General features: G+C 45.6%; 1 protein-coding gene across 1 annotated transcript; it reads right to left on the reverse strand.

The window, feature by feature from the left end:
- Positions 1-11,191: 11,191 nt before the first annotated feature.
- On the reverse strand, positions 11,192-20,298 carry LOC116905816 (17-beta-hydroxysteroid dehydrogenase type 6). Its single transcript, XM_032908786.1, has 4 exons — positions 19,972-20,298; positions 17,390-17,648; positions 14,383-14,546; positions 11,192-11,731 (listed from the first exon to the last, which is right to left on the reverse strand). Exons 1-4 carry the CDS (start codon positions 20,282-20,284, stop codon positions 11,514-11,516), a joined length of 954 nt encoding a protein of 317 aa, XP_032764677.1. The 5' UTR covers positions 20,285-20,298; the 3' UTR covers positions 11,192-11,513.
- Between the last annotated feature and the right edge of the window lie 4,298 nt (positions 20,299-24,596).

Consider the following 24,596-nt stretch of genomic DNA (forward strand, 5'->3'; position numbering starts at 1 on the left):
ACCATGGGGAGGGGTAATGCAGGCCCAAAGCTGGAATCACTGACTGGGGTTTCTGGCTGCCAGGAGGAAGGTCCTCCCCACCTGACTGGGTACTAACCATGCGTGCCACAGAACCACCCCCAACCCCAACCCTGCGTGCACCAGTGCCTCACCTGCACATGCCTGCACACATGCACTTGTACCTCTCCCTAGCTCTGCAGATTAGCCATTCCCAAACCTAGCTGCGCTCAGTTGTCACAGGCTAAAATCTGCCCGGTCACGGTCTCACATATGGCATGGTTTCCTTATTCCTTTTCTCTATTTATAAAACCTGTCAAAGTTATTTAAGATTTTTCATTCCTACCCTGTCTTGACATATGATCCTAACTAATAATCTACTTCCTGAGGGACGCCGCTGAGTTTGGGAGCAGGAGAGAACACATGCAGACGAGATCCATCAAACAGATGGATCATACCCAATCAGGTCTGAGGCAGCACCTGACCAAGATCTGGATGGAGTTAGAATTCCACAGGTGATGTTTTAGCCAGAGGTAGACTCATGACCTGTCTCCTGGCCGTCTTTACAGACAGTCTTAAAACCAGTGAATTTTGAAAAACTCCAAGAGGTCACCCAGGAAAAAACAGGAAAACTCATTCCAATTTTTAGAACGCCTCACAAAGGCTCTATTGCAATACACTAATTTGGACCCTGAAAACCCAGAAGGTAAGCAACTTCCAATGACCTATTTCTTTTCCCAATATTACCCCAACATAAAAGACAAACTGAAAAAGCTAGAGAGGGGGCCCCTGACTTCACTGGCAGAAGTTTGGGCTCTGGTCTTTAAAGTGTACCATGGGAGAGATGAGAAGGCTTGCAGATTAAAGTACCATATGCTGGCAAAGGCTATCTGACCAGCCTCAGCTACTGCCCTGAACTCCTGGTCTTCTAAGGCTAAGAGACCACCAGGCTCCTGTTACAAATGTGGTCAACAGGTCATTGGGTAAGTGCTTGCCTGTCCCCGCCAGCGGGGACCCAGTTATTCAGGGTCCCAAAGGGGCGCTACCCTTGGGCCTAAATGGGGGGCGAGAGAAGAAGGAGACCAAGCAAGATTCTGTTGTCAAGGTCTCGTTTACTGAGATGAACGTTACAGCTTTTAAGGCTTTCAGGTAGGGGGAGTGACCTTTGTGAAATATGAAGGAGGGGGAGATGAGGGTATAGGCAGTGATAGCTGGAGGCAAAGAAGTCAGGCGATGAGGTCAGGTGGTGGAGACCCTGGGTGTTGACTGAGGAGATAACTGGTATCTGCTCGAGCTGAGGCATCCCTTGAATGTTATCTTCCTGTGCCGTAAATTCATGGGAGAGGCTTTGTCCAACAATCTTAAGACTTATGGCAGTCATCTTATGGGTGAATATCTGTGGCCAAACAGCCCAAAGTCACCTAGCCACTTTGAGCCATGCAGTCAAAAAGCGGCTAGGCCCAAATCCAATATGGCTCCGAGCACTTGCCCTAATCCCTGCAAACCAAGGGGCCATGTCCTAGGTGCCATCAAGAGGGACACTGGGCTGTCAATTGCCCTCATGTTGCACAGGAAAAGGGGACATCACATCCAGATAACCCTCCAGCACATCTCCTAGGCTTGGCTATGGATGAATGAAGGGGCCTGGACCTGACCACTGCTATCACCAGCAGACCTGGGTAATCATCATGGTATGTGGGCAGCCCATGTCCTTCCTCTTGGACACTGGGGCCACTTACCTGGTCCTAATGGAGTTTTGGGGTCCCACTTCTCTCTCCCATTTCCCTATTGTTCGGGTAGGGGGGCAGCCTTACCTTCCTCACCAAATCCCACTGCTTACATTTTTAGGGGTGTACCTCTCAGCCATTCCTTTTTGGTGGTGCCAACATGCCCTGTCCCCTTATTGGGAAGGGATCTTCTAGCTAAGTTAGGAGCCTCTATTTTGCTGCACCCATTTGCCCAAACTCAAGCTCACCCGCAGCCCTTCTTCTCCTTCTGGCCAGCCAACCTACTAACACGGACATGCTGCTTCCTTTACCAGCTTCTCAGGTAGACCCCCGAGTCTGGGATGTCCAGAATCCCTCTGTTTCTAAACAGTCTTTCCAAATAGAATCTGGAAACTGCTTTTTCTATGTGTCTTTTTGTCATGGCAAATGGTTTTAAGACCTCCAGGACACGTTCTGTAGGACAAATTCTTCCTTCTGCTCCATTAAAAAAAAAAAAAAAAAGCTAATCTTTTTTTTTTTTCCGGAGCTGGGGACCAAACCCAGGGCCTTGCGCTTGCTAGGCAAGCGCTCTACCACTGAGCTAAATCCCCAACCCCTGGAAGCAGACAATTCTTAAGACTGGACAAACAACCCATACCCATTTTCCTAGGTTCCCTAGAGACATGTCACCCCAAAGCAAGCAGGAAGTAGTCAGAGATCACAATGACCATCACCTTTCGAATTAAACTTGGTATTCGAAGCTCCATCCCCACAGTTACCTGGCAACAGCCAGCTGTGCCTGACACTATATAAGGGGCTGCTTGCCCCCCTCCTCACTCCCTTTGCTCTTCTCTTCTCTGCTCTCTTGCCCTCTTTCCCTTTGTCCCTTCTCTCCCAATTCCCCTCCCCCCCCCTCCACATACTCGTGTCTGGCCTTTATTCCTCTCCTCTTCCATTGTTCTTCCCTCATTAAACCTTTCCACATGGAGCCATGTTGGTTTGGTGTGTTCTATCTGGACGTGAGCCAAGATTTAAACCCCAACAATGTAGTTTGTAGTGCTCATGTACCATGACATGCACATGGAGAGCAGAGGACAAACTGTAGTCAGTTCTCTTCTTTCACCATATGAAACCTATGGATCAAACTGAGGTCATAAGGCTTGGCGGCAAGAGCCTTCAACTGCTGAGCTGTTATACCCACTTGACCTTCACGCAGCATCCTTTTCTGTACACAGTTACATCAGCCTGTGACCCTCATCCTCCAGACTCTTATGAAGCAAACAACCATGGGTGTGGAGTTCTCAAAGTGAGCCAGGGTTAAAAGCAAGTGCAGGGGGTTGGGGATTTGGCTCAGTGGTAGAGCACTTGCCTAGAAAGCACAAGGCCCTGGGTTCGGTCCCCAGCCCCGAAAAAAAAAAAAAAAAAAGCAAGTGCAGGAAGCCATTCAGGAACTCTAGAGCTCCTGCGGCCTAGGAAAACATTTGTGCTGGGACTAAACTCAGGCTACCATGTAGGGCCACGTTTTTCCTTTAAAAACAGAGGACTATGTGGTGGTGTTGGCACATGCCTTTGATCCCAGCACTTGGCTGAGGCAGAGTCTCACAGATCTCTGTGAATTCAAGGTCCACCTGCTCAATAGAGCTAGTTCCAGGTCAGCTAAACAAAAGAAACACTGTCTACAAGAGTAAAACAAGAGAAAGAGAAAAGAAAGAAAGAAAGAAAGAAAGAAAGAAAGAAAGAAAGAAAGAAAGAAAGAAAGGAAGGAAGAAAGAAAGAAAGAAATTATATTATTTATACAGAGAGATGCTTGATGTGTATTCCTGCACTATTATGCTAATTATAATTGTAACTGTTGTCATGTCTGTGTTAATTCAAATTCTAAAGTCTAAATAGTTAAATCTCAATGACAATACAGCTAATTGGGGGATGGTGCTGAAGAGATGGTTGATTCAGTTGCTAAGAGAAGAAGACCCAGGTTCAGTTCCCAGTGTCCACATGGTGGCTCATACTTGCCTGTAATTCCAGCTCTAGGGAATCATTTTAGACTTCCTGGGCACCAGACACACATGGTGCACAAGCATATATCAGGCAAAACACCCAGACACATAAAATAAGTAGATAAAATATATGATTAACAGACACTGTGATTCAGGAATTTCTTAGTGGCTTTGGTTATCATTTCTCTCTCCTGGAGACCTGTCTTCCTCATGGCTCAGCCTCCCTGGCTTCTAGGACATTCCCTAGCTCTGTGGAGCATGAAGTATTCAACACCATAAGCCAAGCATTGCAAAGCAAACTGCACCTTCACTACTACACCTTCATCATGGCTGTGTCTAAAGGTAGAGACTAGGAATCCCACAGATGCAAGGCCAAATCTGTTGGGTTATGTTAGCCCAGCTACTCAATAGTCAGATCTATTCCTGTCCTTGGCTATGGCATGAGGCTCTTGTTGGACTGTGTTAGCCCAGCTATTCAATAGTCAAATCTGTTCCTATCCTTGTCTATGGCATGAGGCTCTTAAGACAAATTAATCTGAAGGATCTCAACAGCTATGCTGTTAGATCTCTCATTGCTCTGCCCGACCTACAAGCTCCTTTACTGGCTCAAATGCATACCCGAACTCCTCTCCTGCCTCAGCCACCATCAGCTCTTCTATTCCTCTCCACCTGTGCTCTGAAGAATCCACACTAAGGTGGACATTAACCTCTCCATGGACCTCCAGACGTATGCTTGTGATTACTCTTCATTGGCTGTTTTGTATGGGTAGGCGGGTTCTTCTAGTCTCATGCAGAACACTGCTCACACATTTTGGATCTTACAACACCCTCTTGATTGAGAATCCTGACTAATGACTGACTGAGCCTTCCATGCCTGAAGTCACCCTCTGTCTCCCAGTCCAAGATGAGAATCCCCACCCTAACCCCATGGTGTCCAGTTTCATCTCAGAAGCTAGGCTCTGCACTACCCAATATCATTTGGATCTCGGCCTCTAATTCTCTGTTAAATCGTTCCTCTCTTCTTTAAAACAAATTCATTTTGTTGTTTATTTTTTGAGACAGGATTTCTCTGTTTGGCTGTGACAGTTCTGACATATTCTCTGTAGAACAGGCTGGCCAGGAAACCAGATATCTGCTGCTTCAGCCTCTTGAGCAATGGAATTTATTGTGTGTGCCAGCATGTTCAATTAAAAATTAACTAGTGGTAGGGCATTGGATCACATTAATTCCACTGATTGGGAGGCAAAGGCAGGTGGAGTTCAAGGCCAGCCTGGTCTACATAGGGAGTTCCAGGACAGCCAGGGCTACAAAGTAACACCTTATCTCAAAGATAAAGGAGACATTTTTAAAAAAATGTTGATACAGGCTCTTAGTTATGTAAACTGAGTCTGTCCTTGAACTCTGGATCCTCCCACTTTCACTCATGTGCTAACCACCATGCTTCCCTCTTGACATTCACTGAGCACACATGGGTCCCACTAGTGGTTAACACTCCCAGGTGTTACTCTAAAGTAATTATTTTTAACTCCTGACTCTCTCATCATTGTCACAAAACTCCTGAATTCTAAGGAACAGTCGGAGCTCCAGTATTTCCAAAGCTCACTCTAACACAGACGCATCCGATGCTGTAGTAAAATGGTCAAAGCTGGAGGTCTTAATGCCAGGACGTGGTAGGGAGGAGTTGGAGGATTTTGAATTCAAGGTTATTTTTGTGTTACAGTGTTGTCCAAAGTGAATTTGGGCTGCTACAAGATACCTTGTCTCAAACTATACCAGAACACACTTAGCATAAAACAGAGGAGTTTGAGTGGGCCACAGATGGGAAAGCTAGGCACTTTGTGGCTAAGCCATCTGCTGCCAGCACCAAAGTCAATGCACAACCCCAGTTCCGAGCTGCGTCTGGGACCCTGCTCAGGAGCACGCACCAAAGTAGCTCAGATCCAGGGCTTTTGGTCTAAGAGGAATTCAGGCAGTCACACTTTGGATGCCAGTTCTCCAGCTCAACTGCCTGTCAGCCCAGGATCTGGTCTTAGTCATGGCTTGGCATCCCTAAATTCCTCCCAGCTGTGCTCTGAACTCACCCTGTGCCCCGTTCTGATGAATCTGCCATTCTCCATGGGAGTAGCCTCAAGAAGTCCCTCACATCTGAAGCACCACTCTGAGTGCACTAAATACTGCAGGGGAGGGGCGTGGCCAGCAGAGCACCCACCCCTTTCAGCTGTAGAACATTTAGCTCTAGAGTGAGCACTGCTGTGCATTGTGGAACTTAAGCAGTATCCCAGCCTTGGCCTGGGAAGAGCCGTTGACACCCACACTTTCTGGGGTGACATTGTCTCCTGAGGATAGAGTCAGGTCAGGAGCAGCAACTGATGTTCACGAGAGACAAACTTTCTTCACCACCTGCCCATGCTGGCCCTAGGATCTGGGCTTTTTGGGTGACATGAGTGCTGAGCCCCCCAGGTAGATGGGTTTTCAGAGGTCAGGTGGTTATTGTCACCAAAGGTATCCACAAGGATAAGTCATACTGTACTAATTCCCATATTAGATCCCTTCTCACGGGTCACAGAGGCCGTGCTGGGTCCTAAATGTGGACCCAGGTTCCTGCGCACTTTTGAGGAGACTGGTCAGGGCGCAGGCTTCAGGACATTTTGTTTGAATTATTTTGGGGGATTTTATTTTTACTGTTGGGGACAAACCTAGGGCTGCCATGTGCTGGGAAAAGGCTTTGCCACAGCTGTAGACCATCCCTAATTATAAACTCCTAAATTCTCCCAATCCTCACATAGAATCATGGGATGGATTGCATTCCAAAGAGAAACAGTGGGAAATGTTCCAGAGTGTCTTCCTGTGGCTGTGACAATGAGAAAGCTGACCAATGGATGGCAGGGCCCATGGGAAAGTCTTTTGGTTTCTATTTGAGTGGAATCTTCACCATGATTTTTTTTTTTCTTTCTTGAAACACAGGTTGGCCTGGAACTTACAATCTTCCATCACCCTGACTCAGTTTTCCATGACTGGAATCACAGGCTTAAATTATTATGCCCATCTCTCTTTTTTGTATTTATAAATGTACTAAAAGCCAGAAGGATCCAGAATCTAAAATGATGCAGTTCAAGGCATTTCTGACAGGGGATTCTTGACCTAGGAGTGTCCAGACCAGTGTTTATTGTGTGGTTACTTCATTCCTGTAACAGCCAATGTTTGACAAAGAGTTCCAAGATGTGACATCACTGGGTGGCAGGTGGTGTCCCATACAGCAGCACTGACTCAGGTTGTAATTTAGGCTGGAGAAACCTACTAGGACCCTGGTAATCCTACCACCCTGGGGCCTTAGATGGCCTTAATCTGATCTTCCCTCCTAGGCTATGAGTCAATGGCTCTTGAAGGCAGATTGGAATTTCCAGTCACTGTGAGGCAGGAGTATTAGGACCATAAGGCCACTCTGGGCTCCATAGGAAGACCCTGTTTCAATAGTAAAAGGGGTCATTGTGAGTTCTTCCTGTCTTCCTTGAGGCCTTCCTACTGGAGTTAGACTAGCTGTCTCACCAAGTTGAAGTAGAGGACAGAATGTTGGTGCCTTCTATGGTGAGGACTAGTGACAAGATGGTCTGTGGAAATTCTAGAAAGGTCTACAGGTATTTATGTCCTGTGCATGGAAACTGCCTGCTTCCCCGGGTTCTTTGCCTTTATTTTGCCACCCATGGGGCACCTGGAAATGTCCCAAAACCAGGCTGTACACAGGGCCTGCCCCATGACACCCACTTGCATCCAGAGCCTGCCTGGTTGTCATAGGTCTGACAGAGCCACTGTATGCTCCCCCGACACCTGCAGAGACCACTATAGGAGACCCTGCAAACCCCACACCACCCATCAGTGTCTACAATGTCCCTATATGGCACTGAGATGGTCTAAGCTCCTTCCCGCATTTATGTTGTATCAGAATCTGGCCATTCCTACTTTTGCTCCTCTCATACCCACACTAGAAGCCCTGTACCCACACTAGTCCCACTGGCCTGTTGCCTGCTGACATCTCATGGCCTCTGCCCCAATATTTCCTGTTTGCCTGGGTCCCTCCAACTGTGTCCAGCTCTGGCTGCTTCCCTGCCTCCCCACCTCCATTTTTCAAATGTCCACATTGACGCATGCTTTTCTGGGTCTCCCACTCCTCGGATGCTTGGGACAGGTTCATTCTTTTTTGCATGAATGGTTGTCCTGACACTGGAGGACCTTGCTTCAAGTAGTGGCAGTCAAAGCTGGTGCTGACACTGTCAGATCTGTCCAGGCTGTCTGTGTGACTGTGGCAATGAGCCTCTGTTTTGGCTGAGTGTCCTTTACCTTCCTCATGGCCATATGATAACCCAGTACCAGACCCTGAGCACGTTCATTGTTTGGAAAGAAGGGTGTGGAGGACATATGCCTGTCATCCTAGCATTAGGGAAAAAAGACATAGGTAGATGATGCATTCTAGACCATCCTGGGCTATAGAAACTCTGTCTCAAAGAATGCAGGTGGAGCAGGGCTGGGGTTCAGTTGGTGAAAGGCTTTCCTAGGGTACATAAAACCCTGAGCTCTATCTCAGCACCACATAAACGCACTCTAACATCCAGGTATGAAGGAAATCTGGGACTTGAAGGTTAGCCTTAGCTGCATGGTGAGTTGGGGGCCAGCCTGAGCTACGTGAGACCATTTTGAAAGAGAAAGAGATAGACAGACAGATGGATACTGGCTTTTTGGGATACAGACAGGTAGAATCCAGGCAGAGAGAGCTGCCTTGAAAGTTGGGTGACAGAATGCTTATCAGATGGTAGTTAGGGTAGCTTAGCTCATGCTTGGAGGGGTGCTGTCTCCAGGAAACCTGATCTCTCAGACGGCAGAAGTGGTCTCAGAAAGGAAGAATGGCGTGTTCTCAGCACTGCTGTGGAGCCAAGAGTCTCCAAGGCGCCTTCTCACCATGTTCACACCAGGGAGGCAGAAGGCCACAGCAACATGCAAGGCTTGCTGGCAACGCCCAGAACCACTGCATGGAGTACAGCCCACGTCCCCTCTTGGGCAGCTAGAGGCAGTGCTGGGCTGTTGTGTTCTTCATTATGTGTTATTTGACCCTCAGGGTCTTGATGAGAATCCCTGCTGGCCTGAACTGCTAGACCCTCCTGCTTTAGCATCTCCAGTGTGCAGTCTGTCTTGGGAAAGTATTTGAGGTGTGTGCCACCATTTGAGCAGGCTCTTTGGCTTCTAAGAGTGCCAGACATTGTACTTATTGCTCAGTTGACCTTCCCATGATATGTTCTGAACCTCTGGCTTCTGTCACAGCCTTCTTCCCAAGTAGCTTCACACTCTGAGGCTCCCAATGGGTGTGAATTTCAGGGAGCAGCCCAACCAACTCTCAGCCCGGTGGATAGCACCATGCTGGTGGCTCATGCTGAGAGTTCTGGCAAGAAGATATTATATACCTCTGCCTTCCCATTGAAGACTTGTAGGTTTCGGGCATCCTAGGATGTGCCTCTCAGCAGTGTCTGAGAAAACTAGTTACCTACACTTCTCCTGGTACTTCCTGTTAGACTTTGGTTGGAGTCCAGTCAACCCAAGATTCATTCCTAGGGCTACCTACACTTGAAACTAGGACTTTCTGAATGGGAGGCAAGTGCAGTAGTACTAGGCCACACCCCCATAAACAACTCCTCACTGGGGGTTCTAGGCAGGGGCTCCACCCCTGAGCCCTGCCCCCAGCCCAGCTCTACCTGGGGTAGGGGATTCCTCTTGTGAGCTCCTTCTATGGACACTGGACCGTCCACCTAGAAGATCGGCTGTAAGGTGCTTCTAGGTGGTCAGGTATAAATTTGTACCGGTATAACCTACCCAGCCTGTAATACATCACTTTTATTGTCAGGGCTGGCCGTTTGGTACTGGAGAGCCAGTGGGTGTGCTCTTTCCTGGGGAACACTGTTTCTCCCACTCTCAGGGTTCCTTAGTTGCCTATCGTCCTCTGTGTAGGGTTGAGACCTGTTGGGCTTCCCCGTCCACACTAGTGTTTTTATTGTCTTCCTTGTTTAGCTTCTGTTTAGGTAGCCATGTTGGTGAGATGTGGTGTAGTTTCTGATGTTACTAAGAGACACAAACTTCCTGACCCTCTGGCTTTTCAGTCTTTCTGCTTCCTGTTCAGCAATGATCCCAGAGTCTAATTTTTTAAGTTTATATCAATGCAGTAATTAAATCTAAGGAAGGTTTTTACAAATGTTACTACAGCATAGTATGGTGGTATTTACCTTTAATCTCCTCACTCAGAAGGCAGAGGAAGATAAACCTCTCTGAGTTTGGGGCTAACTTAGTCTACATATAGCAAGTTCCAGGACAGCCTAGGCTATATAGTGAAATTCTGTCTTCTTTATTTAAAAAACAAAGTTACTCTAGAGCTGGAGAGATGGCTCAGTGGTTAAGAACACTGGCTGCTCTTCCTGAGTTTGGTTCCCAGCAACCACATGGTGGCTCACAAGGGATCCAATGCCCTCTTCTTGTGTGTCTGAAGACAGATACAGTGTACTTATACAGAAAGAAGAAAGAAAGAAAGAAAGAAAGAAAGAAAGAAAGAAAGAAAGAGACAAAGGAAGAAACAAAGAAAGAAACAAAGAAAGAAACAAAGAAAGAAACAAAGAAGGAAATCTAAAAACAGATTATTTTAAAAAAAAAAAAGCAGAACAATAGAGAAAACTGCAATGTGTGTCACAGGTGCCATCGCACAGACCAATTTCTAAAACACACACACAGATTCACGTGACTGTTCAGTGTTCTCAAATAAGAATTCTTTTTTTTTTTTTTAAAAGATTTATTTATTATATGTAAGTACACTGTAGCTGTCTTCAGACACACCAGAAGAGGGCATCAGATCTTATTACAGATGGTTGTGAACCACCATGTGGTTGCTGGGATTTGAACTCAGGACCTCTGGAAGAGCAATCAGTGCTCTTAACCACTGAGCCATCTCTCCAGCCCTCAAATAAGAATTCTTGACAGAACTGTAAATATATAGGTAAGTCATGACATCAAAACAGGCTCAGGGTTGGGGAGGGGGGTGGTAAACAGGTGGCTCAGCAGTTAAGAGCTCCAGCTGCTCTTCCAGAGATCCTGAGTTCAAATCCCAGCACCCACACGGTGGCTCACAGCTGTCTGTAACTCCTGTTGCAAAGGATCTGACACCCTCTCATAGACACACATGCAGCAAAAGACCAATACACATACAATAAAAATAATAAATAAATCATTTTTAAAAAAACAGACTCAGGCTTTGAGGACTGGAAAGATGGTTCAGTGGTTAAAGCACTTGCTGCTTTTGTAGAGGACCAGGGTTCAAGTCCCAGCACCCACTTAGGGAGGCTCACAACTGCCTCTGTTCTGCCATGTTTGACCTCCTTAGGCACTGACACTCTCCTGGACATACCCACACAAAGACACACATACGTACGCAAAGTTAAAAATAAATCTAAGGGGAAAAAAGGGTAAATTGTTCTTAGATGGGACACTTTTTAATAGGACAAGAAAGAATAACACAATATGGAAATATCCCCAGGAAAAAGTGGCTAAGTTAGTACTAAGTTTTATATGCCTGGAATGCAAACGCCTTGATTAAGAGAGAGACGACAGTTTTCTATGAGTTTGCCGCCAGCCAGGGTTATAGAGCGAGACCAGGTGCCTGTGGGTGTAGAGAGAGGAAAAGACAGCCCATACGTGGTTTAGGCAAGAAAGTAGGTCAGCGCACACAGCTTGAGCTGGGAATAACTGAGTTGTTTCTTCATTCCCAGAGCCGCCGACCCAGGATCCTTCAGACTGCCTGAGCTGGCTTGCGCCTAGATATGGCCAATAGGCAGTCTACCAGTGATGTAGGCAAATAAGACAGAGGGATGAAGAAAAGTCTGGCATCCCAGCCAGCTGAGTACCGGGTGCGAGGACACTTGGAGGTCAGAGCGTGCTCCATGCAGTCTGTGACCAGGCTCAGGTTGGTGCTGCACTTCTTCAGTTCTCGTCTGGTGGTGTTGCAAACTGAAGGAGCAGAGGAGGGAGGTCAGCCAGCTCTTCCCTGGATTGTTTCTAAGTGATCGCTGCACATGGTCACAGAAGTCTGTGAACTTCTGTGAAGGAAGACCAAGAGTCCAGGCCAGACCCGTGCTCCCCAATGTGATCATCATGTAAAGATCAAACCTGTATTTTTATTTAATTCTAGAAAAAAGTTTATTCTGGGGTTTTTCTGTTTGTTTGAGTCTGGGTCTCTCTATGTAGTTTTGGTTGGCCTGGAACATATGTGCTATGTAGACCAGGCTGGACTCAAACTCATAGAGATCTGTCTGCCTCTGCCTCCCAAATGCTGGGATTTGGGGTGTATACCACACCCTTCCTTAGTAAACTTTATTTTTAAAACTCAGTTTCATGACTCATTCAATATAAGTACACAAATCTCCTCTTTCAATCAGAAATGTTATTGTTATTTATTGAATGCACATGTGTGGAGGTCAGGGCACACCTTTGTGGGGTTGGCACTCTCCTACACCTTTATGTGGGTTCTAGGATTGAACTCAGGTCACCAGATTTAGATAGCAAATACCTTCACTAACTAAGCTATCTTGCTGGCCCTCAGTTGTAAATCTGGGCATTTTTGTTATAACTTATATACCATAAAATCTAGCCAGTGTATTTAGAGTTGTATGATCATCTTCATATTTGAATTTTAGAACATTTTCTTCACTCCCAAAATAAGCCCTGAAGGATAGGCATGTGGCTCAATGGTAGGCTTCTCGCCTAGAACATGCATGGCCCTGGAATTGATCATCACATGACATCACACACACACACACACACACATATACATATATGTACCCACATAGATTCACATGTAAAACACATACATGTGGGGACTGGAGAGATGGCTCAGTGGTTAAGAGCACCGACTGCTCTTCCAGAGGTCCTGAGTTCAATTCCCAGCAACCACGTGGTGGCTCACAACCATCTGTAATGGGATCTGATGCCCTCTTCTGGTGTGTCTGAAGACAGAGACAGTGTACTCACATACACATAATAAATGAATAAATCTTTTTTAAAAAACAAACAAAAAAACCACATACATATGTACACAGTTAAAACATAAACACACATACATATACACAAGCATAAGCACATGTAAACATATGCAAACACACATACAAACATATAATTCCAATGCCACTCTTTTTCTCTCCAATCTAACAAATCCAAGCAACAGTTAATGTGCCGGTCTCTATGAATTTGTGTAGGGAGCCGTATTGGATTTGGCTGCTTTGTGACTGTATGGCCACAAACAGGGCCATACAGGGTTACTCAGCCCTAAGATGACTGCCATAAAGTCTTGAGATAGTTGGACAAAAGCCTCTCCCATGAATTTACAGCACAAGAAGAAAATAATCACAGAATGCTTTGAGCCGGGCTGATGCAGGTGGAACCGCCACACCTGGGCCACACCTGGGCCACACCTGGGCCACACCTGGGCCACACCTGGGCCACACCTGGGCCACACCTGGGCCACACCTGGGCCACACCTGGGCCACACCTGGGCTTTGGTCAATTCGCTCCTGCCTTTTGCTTTCTCAGCCTTTGTCCTTGAGATTTAGGCTGGTCTTCTCGGATTTCTCCCTAATTAATTCAGGTCTCATAGTCAGTCTTTGGTTACCGAAGTCCCGAAGTCAAGAGCCAGGTAGTCATGAGCCAGGGTTTCCCACTGTGCTTCCCAGATATTTTCTACCTAGGGAACTTGGGTATATAAGTGGTGAATAGGGGTTGGGGATTTAGCTCAGTGGTAGAGCGCTTGCCTAGGAAGCACAAGGCCCTGGGTTCGGTCCCCAGCTCCAAAAAAAAAAAACCAAAAAAAAAAAAAAAGTGGTGAATAAAGCTACAGGAGTCTCTCTCTCTCTTCCTCTCCTGGCTTGACACAGATAACCTGTGTGTGTGTTTCTTTAATCCCGCAGGCTTTCGCCTGATTCTCGGTACCGTGTCGGTGCAGGCGCCGACAAATTCGTGTGGGCATTACAACAGAATATAATCATGAATTGCATTCCCTATATATGTGTTTGTGTGTAGTATGGGGTACATGCCAGAGAGTTTTTTTTTTTCCTTATACAAACATATCCATTTTCTCTAAAATCTCTATCAAAAACAAACAACAACAACAACAAAAAAGAACCTGGGGCTGGGGAACTGCAGCCGTGCATGGGGAAAGCATGCATGTGTCTGATTGCCATTTGTTGACTCAGATACCCAGAACCTACACAGAAGCCAGGCCATGGCCATAACCCCAGGATGGAGGGAGAGAGGTAACTCCCGGGATGTCAGCCAGCCAGACTGAAATGATGAGCGAGTTTGTTCAGAGACCTTGTCTCAGAACTACAGTGGGGATCCCAGTGGAGGTGACAGCCACCTTTGACACATGGGAAGCAGTGTAGGCAGACCTCTGTGAGTTCGAGGCCAGCTTGGTCTACAGAGCAAGTTTCCAGGACAGCCAGGGCTATACAGAAAGACCACATTTGGGGAGGGTGGAAGGGATGAGGGGACTAAGGTGGAAAGTGATAGATGACACCCAAAGTCCACCTCTGCTCTCTCCAAATGTGCAGGGAAGCACAGCCCACACACTGCATACCTACACACACACACACACACAAATAACTTACAGTCATCAAAAAACTGCTGTCCGTAGGACTCCCTGATGTGCTCAGGGGTCGCCTCCCAGGTTTTCTTGATTTTCTCAATGCTTAGCTCTACGTCAGTCATTCTCGTTTTGAAGCTTCCAGGTTCAATTATGCTGACTTTCACCCCGAAATCTCGGATCTCACGTCTGAAACCAAACTTTTAAGTTACCATCTTTGATGAAAACAATCACCATTTCAGCTCTCTCTCTCTCTCTCTCTCTCTCTCTCTCTCTCTCTCTCTCTCTCACACACACACACACACACACACACACACAACAACAACAACAACAACAACAACAACAACAGTTTTACTGCAGATTTTAAAGGACAGAGAGCCAAGAATGGTGGTACACACCTTGAATCCAAGTACTTAGGAGGCAGAGTGGATCCCTATGAGTTCCAGACCAGCCTGGTCTACATAGTGAGTTCTGGGCCAGCCAGGGCTACACAGTGAGACCCTGTCTCAGAAACATAAAATAAAGAACAAAAAATAGGAAAAAAGAAAACAGTAATTTAAACATGCCTAGATCCAATCATGGGAACATGATTACACCTACTCCTCTAACCATTAATCTGTTTTGCTCTTTTGCATTGCTTAGATTTCCTTTTCTTTGCATGTTTGTGCATGCATGCATGTGTGTGCACATGTGTATGCATTTTAATATGTGTTTATGTATATGTGTGCATGTATGTGTGTATGAGTGTGCTTGGATGCATGAGTATGTGTATATGAGTGTATCTGTGTGTGCATTATGTATATGTGTGTATGTGTGTGCTTGCATGCATGAGCGTGTGTGTGTGTGTGTGTGTGTGTGTGTGTGTGTGTGTGTTTACCATATCACACTTTTTGGAGGTCAGAGTTCAACTGGCAGGAGTCAGTTCTCTCCTCTTTCATGCATAAGTTTCAGGGCTGGAGCTCAGGTCTTCAGACCTGGTGGCAGATACCTTTGTCCTCTGATCCATCTCACCAGTCCTAAGCTGCTCTTTCAACAAGAGCGCACACTACTTCTCCAGAGGACCAGGGTTTGCTTCCCAGCACCCACATGGCAGCTTACAACCAGCCATAACTGCAGTTCCAGGGCATCTGGCACAGTCTTCTGACCTGGACAAGCACCAGAAATGAACACAGTACACACACCTATGTGCAGACAAACACTCATACACATAAAATAAAAATAAATGTTTTTGAAGCATTAGGTACCCAAGAGGGGAAGGGGAAAAAGCAACCGAGGAATTGACTGTGAAGGTGCCGTGCTAAGTGCTTCTGTGTATGAACTGAGTTAAGACTGAGTCCCCCTCAGAAATCTCACAGCAGGTAAGTTCTGCCTTCACCACGAGAAAGAAGATGGTAGGCAGCCAGGACAAGGCAAGCGACAGAGCCTCCCCAGGCCCTCAGAAAGGAGGTTTTGTCAATGAACTTCGCTTCAGATATTTTGACTCAGAAGAACTATAATCTTGTTGTTTTAAAACACCATAAACTTTAAACTACTTGTGATAATGTACTATATCCAGGGGAAGCTAATGACTACCACGAGGTCATATTTGAGTCTCATTTCCCAAGATCAACCCCTGCTAAAGAGAGTTTATACAGAAATATAAAGTGATTACACATGGTCTTATGTACACAGCGGATTGGACCAGGGTACTTGACTGGAAGAGAGCCAATCTTAGGTCTAGGCAGCAACTCTGTCTGCTATTACCCATGTGACACAGGCAAGTACTTAACCTCCTTCCTGTAGTCCCACAGTAGAGTGAAGGCAGTACCTTAAATAATCTGGGTGTTAGAGATACAGCTCAATGATTTTTTACCTAATACATAAGGGCCCAGAACCACAAGAAAAGATGTAAAATTCTTACAATATGGCTTGATGACACACAATGTGGTGTCAGTGACTATAAGATACATGAACTCAGGATCTGTAGAGATGGCTCAGTGGTTAAGAGCACTGACTGCTCTTCCAGAGGTCCTGAGTTCAATTCCCAGCAACCACATGGTGGCTCACAACCATCTGTAAGAGGATGTGTCTCTTCCGGTGTGTCTGAAGACAGCTACGGTGTACTCACATACATAAAATAAATAATTTTTTAAAATATATGTGAATTCAGGACAGGACATGTGCCTCAGTGTATATAGGACCCAGAGTTCGATCAACAGTAGCAAACACACAAACACAATGAGCTCTAGATTCAAACAAGACCTAGGGGTCCCATGGTAAATTGAAATTATAATGTAAAAAAAGCAGGCTATCAAGTAAGAAGATTCAGGGTAAGGCATCACATGGAGAGACAGAGACAAGTTGTTTTCCAGGAAGAAAAACAAAGCCACTCTCTCCTCAGAAGGGGAATCTTGTAAGGGACACATCTTGAGAACTAAGTATGAAATAGCTACAGAAGCTAAGGGCCTCGGCCTGGACCACCATCCGGCCAAATCCTAACTTACAGATGAATTGGGGGGACTGAACTTTGGTCTCAGTTTCCGTGAAGCAGTAACAATATCCACATATGGGACTTTTGAACCTACGATGCTGTCGTGCACACTTTAACCCCAGCACTTGAGAGGCGAAGCCAACAGATTTCTTTGAGTTGACAGACCAGCCAGGGATACATAGTAAGATCCTGCCTAAAAAGGCATTTTAGCTAGACAACAGCACACATCTGTACCCTCAGTCCTTGGGAAGTTAGAGCAGCATGCTCAGGAGTCCAAGGCCAGCCTCGGCTACCTAAAAGTAAGGTGTTTGTTTCAAAACAAACAAGTTCATATTTGCAATCTCAGCATGCAGAAAGCCAAATCAGGAAGGTGCCTACTATGCTCGAGGCCAACAAGTGCTACACAGTGAGATTCAGGCTAGCCAGGGTTACAGAGTGAGATCTGTGTCAAATAACAGAAAAGATGTGGGGAGCAAGGAACCGAGGTGCTGTGTGAAGCACAGAACTCAGCGTCTGCAGCGGCGGTGTACGCAGTGGTACGAGGCCCAGGTATCTAAGTTACCTTAGAACGTCTGAAAATGCCTCAACTCCATACTTGGAGCAACTGTAGAATGCTCCAAACAATGCAACTCTTCCCAAAACACTGGAGACGTTGACGATCCTGCCCCGAGCCTTCTTCACCAGGAAAAGCATGCTCAAAGTCACCTGTGCCAAACCAATGAGGTTCACTTGAAAGATAGATGCGCAGTCCTCCGGTCGGCACCACTCAATGTAGGCAAATGCTTGAAACACACCTGCATTGTTAACCAAACCCCAGAGTCCTGAAACAACAAAGCATAAATCAATAGATTTCTGATAAAAGCAACAACTTGTGTTGACACATTTTCCTTAATAACTAAAAAATGCTAGAGAAAAGAATCAAAACTGAGACTACATCTCTCTCCATAGCCCAGGGTGAGCTGTGTCTAATAATCCTCTTCCTTCAACCTCCCAAAGGCTGAAATAACAACTGTGAACTATCACATCAGAGAGAGAGAGAGAGAGAGAGAGAGAGAGAGAGAGAGAGGAGAAGGGAAGAGGAGAGGAGAGAGAGGAGAGAGGAGAGAGAGAAGGGAGGAGAGAGAGAGGAGGAGAGAAAGAGAGAGAGAGGAGAGAGGAGAGAGAGAAGAGAAGAGAAGAGGGGAGAGGAAAGGAGAGGGAGAGGAAGAGGAGAGGGAGAGGAGAGGGAGAGGAGAGGAGAGGAGAGAGAGAGGAGAGGGAATAGGGAGAGGAGAGAGGAGGAGAGAGGGAAGAGAGAAGAGAGGAGAGAGAGGGAGGAGAGAGAGGAGAGAGGAGAGAGAAGAGAGGAGAGAGAGAGAGAGGAGAGAGGGGAGAGAGAGAGAGAGAAGAGAGAGAGAGAGGAGAGAGGAGAGAGAGGGAGAGGGAGAGAGAGAGGAGAGGAGAGGGAGAGAGAGAGAGAGAGAAGAGAGGAGAGAGAGGAGAGAGAAGAGAGGAGAGAGGAGAGGAGAAAGAGGAGAGAGAGAGAGAGAGAGAGAGAGAGAGAGAGAGAGAGAGAGAGAGAGAGGAGGAAAGAGAGGAGAGAAGAGAGGAGAGAGGGAGGAGAGAGGAGAGAGAGGAGAGAAAAAGGAGAGAAAGAGGAGAGAGAGATGGGGGCAGGCACAGCCCATTGCAGGTGGTGCTCTCCCTGGGCTGGTGGTTCTGAGTTCTATAAGAGGGCAGGCTGAGCAAGCCAGTAAACAGCACCCCTCCATGGCCTCTGCATCAACCCCTGCCTCCAGGTTCCTGCCCTGTTTGAGTTCTTGTCCTGACTTCCTCCAATGATGAACAATGGTATGGAAGTATAAGCCAAATAAACCCTTTCTTCCCTGAGTTGCTTTGGTCATGGTGTTCCACAGCAAAAGTAACTTTAACTAAGATATTTTTTATTTTATAAGTCAGACCAAACCCTAAGAAATGCGATAATCTAGAGAAAATAAATAGAACCCTGATTGCAGGTTTAAATTTTAAGGAAATTTGTCAACCACTGTGAACTTGGAAGGGCATAGTGGGGAGGAGAAAGAGAGAGACAGAGAGACAAAGACAGAGACAGACAGAGACAGACAGAGAGGTGTATACAATACTTCTGGATTTTAAATTCTAAAGAATCAGGGCTGGAGAAATGGCTCAGAAGTAACAGCGCTGGCTTCTCTTCCAGAGGCCCTGAATTCAATTCGCAACAACCACATGGTGGCTCACTTCTATAACAGGATCTGATGTTCTCTTATGTCATGCAGGCTTAACATGCAAATAGAACACTCATATACATAAATAAATATTTTTCAAAACCAAAAATAAATTTTAAGGAATATGTTCAGTTAGGAAGAAAGTCACATTCTATGGAAGCTTCTGGAGAGAATGATGAAACTGGCCAGGCAGCACAGGGAAGAAAAGTGCAGTGAGTTCAAGGCCAGCCTCCTCTATATAGGAGTTCCAGACTACACAGGGCTACGTAGTATCAAGAAAAACTGATAATAACAAAGAGAATAACAATAATGACCCAAGAAAAAAATCTCTGGGGCTGGAGAGATGGCTCAGTGGTTAAGAGCACTGACTGCTCTTCCAGAGGGCCTGAGTTCAATCCCAGCAACCACATGGTGGCTCACAACCATCTGTAAGAGGATGCGATGCCCTCTTCTGGTGTGTCTGAAAACAGCAACAGTCTCACCACTAACTGAGAAGCTATTAGCAAATAGTAAATGCTGTGAGAGGGAAAATCAGTTTTCTTCAGTTGAGTAGGTCAACATAGTCCAGGGTGTGGCCTGCACTCAGGTGCAATTAGGCAGCATGGGTCAGACACCTTGTTTTTAGTGGCTTTTTCCTTGTGTTTTTATTTTTAAGAGAAAGAAAGAATGTGATGTTGGGTTGGTGGAGAAAAGAGTATAAAAATATATAATGCATAAAATTATTGAAGAATGAATTCTTAAATGAAAAGAAATAAATATCACTATATTGAAGATTTTAAGGAAGGAAGGTGGGAGGACAAAGTCATGACAGTCCTTCAAGTGACAAAGCCAGTGTTTTAAACCCTGTTTCTTGGCATGTATATATTATACAGCTTTGCATATTCCTGCCTAAACAAATTAAAAGTGAAAATATTTTTTATACCTTTGTCTCCAACACGCTCCTTCACCCACTGAGTGGCTGCTGAAATACTGTCTCTGTTGGTAACATCAAGGATCACTGTCTCCAGCCTGTCAGATGTCTTGCTCTTCAGCTCCTCTGCTCCCTTCTCAGTCAGACATGCAGCCAGCACCCTCATGCCTCTCCTGTCCAGCTGTCTGGCCAGCAGGTTCCCAAAGCCAGAGTCACAACCCGTGATGAAGACATACTTGTCATGTAGATGGCTCACCACCTGCCTTTCACGATACCAACGCAGAAGGTAGTAAAGGCCCACAAGAGTCACCAGGTAAAACCACATTATGAGGGAATGTCCTTGAATAGAAAGAGAATAGATTTTGTCACGCAAAGGGCTTTGGATATGGTTTAATAGAAGACCATTTGCACCAGCCCAGGTCTTGATTGCCAGTAAGAGAAACTGAGAGAAGGCAGTAAGGATGTGACAGACATCTTTTTTTTTTTTTTTTGAGCTGGGGACCCGACCCAGGGCCTTAGCTTCCCTAGGCAAGCGCTCTACCACTGAGCTAAATTCCCAACCCTGTGACAGACATCTTAACGGGAGTTATATACACAATTACACAGTGCCAGGTGTTTCAGAAAAGGGAAGCCAGAGTGTCAGTCATATGTCAAGATGGTATCTTAAAAAAGAAGAAAAGTGGGGCTGGGGATTTGGCTCAGTGGTAGAGCGCTTGCCTAGCAAGCACAAGGCCCTGGGTTTGGTCCCCAACTCCGAAAAAAAAGAAAAGAAAAGAAAAGTTACATATTCTACAACGAAACATTCCTAGCTTTGTCTCAAAAAGCATGGGAGGAGAGACTGGAGAGGTGGCTCAGCAGTTAAGAGCAATGGTTGTTCTTCCAGTGAACCCAGATCCAATTCCCAGCATCCACATGTCAGCTCACAACCATTTGTAACCCAATCTCAGGGGATCTGACTCCCTCTTCTGGTCGCATGATGCACAGACATACATGCAAGCAACACATCTATACAATTAAAATAAAGATTAGAAAAGTTTAAGGATCTTACAGTGGCAGTGGAAGCTACATTAGACAAGGATTATTTGATGGGGAATAGGTTGGAAGAGCAAATTTTAAATATAGACCAGTCTGAAGGGCTGTTGAAATTCATTTCATTGCTATGATGTATCTCAATTGGTCCAGTGTCTACTTAGCACATGAGACCATGAGACCATGTCTCCAAAAGGGTAATGGAACCCATGTGACACGAAAGCAAAAACTTTTCAGGAAGAAAGAGGACCAGAGAGAAGTGGTAAGAAGAGGGTGGGGGTGGGAGGGGATAATGAAGTATAATGATATGTGTGCATCAAAATGCAAATGCTATGCAGTAGCCCACGGGCTTCTCCGGCTAACTACAAAACAATTTAAAAAGAAAAGGAGAGGGGTTGGGGATTTGGCTCAGTGGTAGAGTGCTTGCCTAGGAAGCGCAAGGCCCTGGGTTCGGTCCCCAGCTCCGAAAAAAGAATTAAAAAAAAAAAAAAAAAAAAAAAAAAAAAAAAAGAAAAGGAGAGATTTGTTGTTGTAAAAATATAAAAATAAAAAAAGTATTGGTGTCTTTTACCTCGTTAGATCTGGCACCTCGGTGCCCCAAGATACCTGCTAGATATCTTGGCAGAAACACATCCCAACTCCACAGCAGCCCAGTGTCTCCTGCCACCACACACTTTCCTACACTCAAACCGCCACACGCAAAGCCCGGTACCGTCCATCCCTTAGGAACTTTACAAATTCAATAGGGAGGTTCTGGCGAAGTTACCTGATTCCTGAGCAGTGACTATAGGCAGCTATCCTTGGGGCAGTGGAATTAGCATCAAAATACAGATAACTCCAGGGCAAACCACAACAGAGTTCTCAGTTGCCTGTCTCTGCACAGAGCTCTGGAGAACTGCTCTACATCTTCTGTTAATCTTTAAGTGTTGGCTACTATGTAATCACTATGAGTAAAGGTCAAAGATAAGGGTAGAGGTAATGAGGCAACGACTTAAGGAGGCCTCCCTCCCCCGCAACACCTGCAAGACGAGAATCTACACAATTCAGATTCCTTGTCCATCATTAAGGCTTTCAGGTGCCAACACCTAACCCCCTTTCTCCTAGTTTGTACTCTTTCTCTCTCTCTTTTTAATTTTTTTGGGACAGGGTCTTGCTATACATCAAGCTTCAAAATATAGGGGTTGGGGATTTGGCTCAGTGGTACAGCGCTTGCCTAGGAAGCGCAAGGCCCTGGGTTCGGTCCCCAGCTCCGAAAAAAAGAACCAAAACAAAATATAGACCAGTCTATTATTTTGAATAGTGTAAAGCTGGCTTCAAACGCACAGAGAACTGCTGGCCTCTGCCCCACCACATCTGACTTTACCATATTCTTTCTTATAGCTTACTCTTTAATCCTAGCAGGCAGTTTCCAGTATGCCCCAGAGGACAAATTTTTTCTGGTTTTTCAACCTTACTCTGTTGCCTAGACTGGCCTTGAACACCTGAGCTCAAATGATTCTCAGCCTCTCTCCTCGCTGGTACAAAAGACCGGCCACTGTCACCAGAAGCACAGCTTTTTCGTTACCTCTGCATTTGCTTCAGCACATCTTTCTTTTCTCCCCAACCCTTATCCAGTTAGAAAACAATATATATTATCATATATCACATGTCATATATCATATTATATCGTATACTATCTATCACATGTCATGTCATATTATATTATATATTGTATACTATGAGAGTCAGGTCATTTTTGTTCAACAAACATTTCCTGAGTCAGACATTTGGAAACTGTGAGGCACTGACATACATACAACCACCAACAGAACAGTCCATTTGAGCCAGGTGTGGTAGGTAGCATATTGCCTATAATCCTTGCACTAGACAGGCTAAGGCAGGAGAATTACATCAAGTTCAAAGATAGCCAGGGCTACAAACCAAGATGAGCAACAAATTAACAAACTCACAGTCTGTTCTCTGTTGAATTTTCAGTCTTAGTGTGAAAATCGATGGGGCCGCCCATACCAGGTGCCCATGATACAGTCACTAACTCTCCACCCATGCTAGTGCAAACATGCTAATAACACTCAGAAGGTCCCTCATGCAGAAAAGATGTGACTGTAGGGGAGAGAGCTTGTTAGAGAAAGGGGCTCCATAGAAGAGGGGTAAAAAGTGAATGGAGGTGAATGTGATCAAGCTACATTATATATGTCTGTACTAGAGTTCTCCAGAGGAAAAGGATTGGCAGACTAATAATATATTACAGAGGGGATGTTTAGATCGGCTTACACAGCACTCACTGTCTGTGATGACAGCACACTAGACAGACCCAGTGCCAAACACCTCAGCAGTCTCAGGCTGTCCTGAGTTTTTTTTTTTTTTTTTTTTTTTTTTTTTTTCGGAGCTGGGGATCAACCCAGGGCCTTGCGCTTCCTAGGCAAGCGCTCTACCACTGAGCTAAATCCCAACCCCTCAGGCTGTCCTGAAAGGCCTGGAGGCGTCCTGGTGAGCCTCAGGTCTTCAGTCTATGCTGGCCAAGAGAGCAGAGTTCTAAGTTATCAAGGAGGGGTAACCAACAGTTTCTCTCTCAGATTCGGGTCTAGACCTCCATCAGAAGGTGCCACTCGTTCTTGGAGAGGAGCTTCCTTCCTCACTAATCCTTACAGACCAGCCCAGAGGCATTTTTCTTAGTTTCCAGATCTGATCAAGTTGCCACCCTGAAGGATTAACTACCAAAATTCCACCGCTGGTCAACTTGACACCCGATTGGTCACACCTCATTTTGTGCCTAATTTCCAAATGAAACAATAGTGTCATAATTTCACCTATCTTATATAGAGCTAGAAATGCACTATTTGGAGTTTTGGGGGTTTTTTTGTTTGTTTGTGGTTTTTAGTTTTTTGAAACACAGTCCCACTATGTATCTCTGACTGTCCTAGAACTCATTATATAGACCAGACTGACTTTGAACTTACATAGATCTGCCTGCCTCTCTGCCTCCAAAGTGCTGTGATTAAATGTGTGTACTACCATACTTGGTTACTGTTCTTTTCAAAGTGATATTGTCATTAGTTCTTTGAGAATTTCATATGTGCATGTTATATGTTCTGGTCACATAACATGGTTAATATTATCTCCCCCTAACTCCTCCCCCAGAGCCTCCACTACCTCCTGACCCTCCTTCCAATTTATGTCTGTTTATTCGTGTGTGTGTGTGTGTGTGTGTGTGTGTGTGTGTGTGTGTGTGTGCCTGATGCCTGCAGATGTCAGACAAGGGCATCAGATGCCCTGAACTGGAGTTACAGACAGTTATGAACTGTCATGCAGGTGAGAATAGCCAAAACTCTTAGCTGCTTAGGGCTTCTCTCTCTCTCTCTCCTGCCCCCCCCCGGCACCTCACTTTTTAAATAACCCCTAAATAACCCCTGAATCCCATATAGTCAATATCCCCTTAAAGAAAATTGCTCTTTCTCCCTCAACATCCATCAAATATCAGTAGTTCCTCAACTAGGGGTGGGGCTGGGATGCTGACAGCCCTGAGTCTGTGTGGCATTTGGTCAGGGATTTCACCAGTTCTTGCTCCCACAACTTTTCAACCTCCTCTTCCAAGATATTCCCTGACTCTC

Source organism: Rattus rattus, chromosome 1 (assembly GCF_011064425.1).
Source record: "Rattus rattus isolate New Zealand chromosome 1, Rrattus_CSIRO_v1, whole genome shotgun sequence".
Taxonomy (NCBI): domain Eukaryota; kingdom Metazoa; phylum Chordata; class Mammalia; order Rodentia; family Muridae; genus Rattus; species Rattus rattus.

Coding starts and splice junctions, on each gene's coding strand:
- LOC116905816 (XM_032908786.1), bottom strand. CDS start 20,284: ATGTGGTTTTACCTGGTGACTCTTGTGGGCCTTTACTACCTTCTGCGT. Junction 17,649..19,971: donor GGAGCGTGTTGGAGACAAAG/GTATAAAAAATA, acceptor TTGTTGTTTCAG/GACTCTGGGGTTTGGTTAAC. Junction 14,547..17,389: donor GCATTTTCAGACGTTCTAAG/GTAACTTAGATA, acceptor GTTTGGTTTCAG/ACGTGAGATCCGAGATTTCG.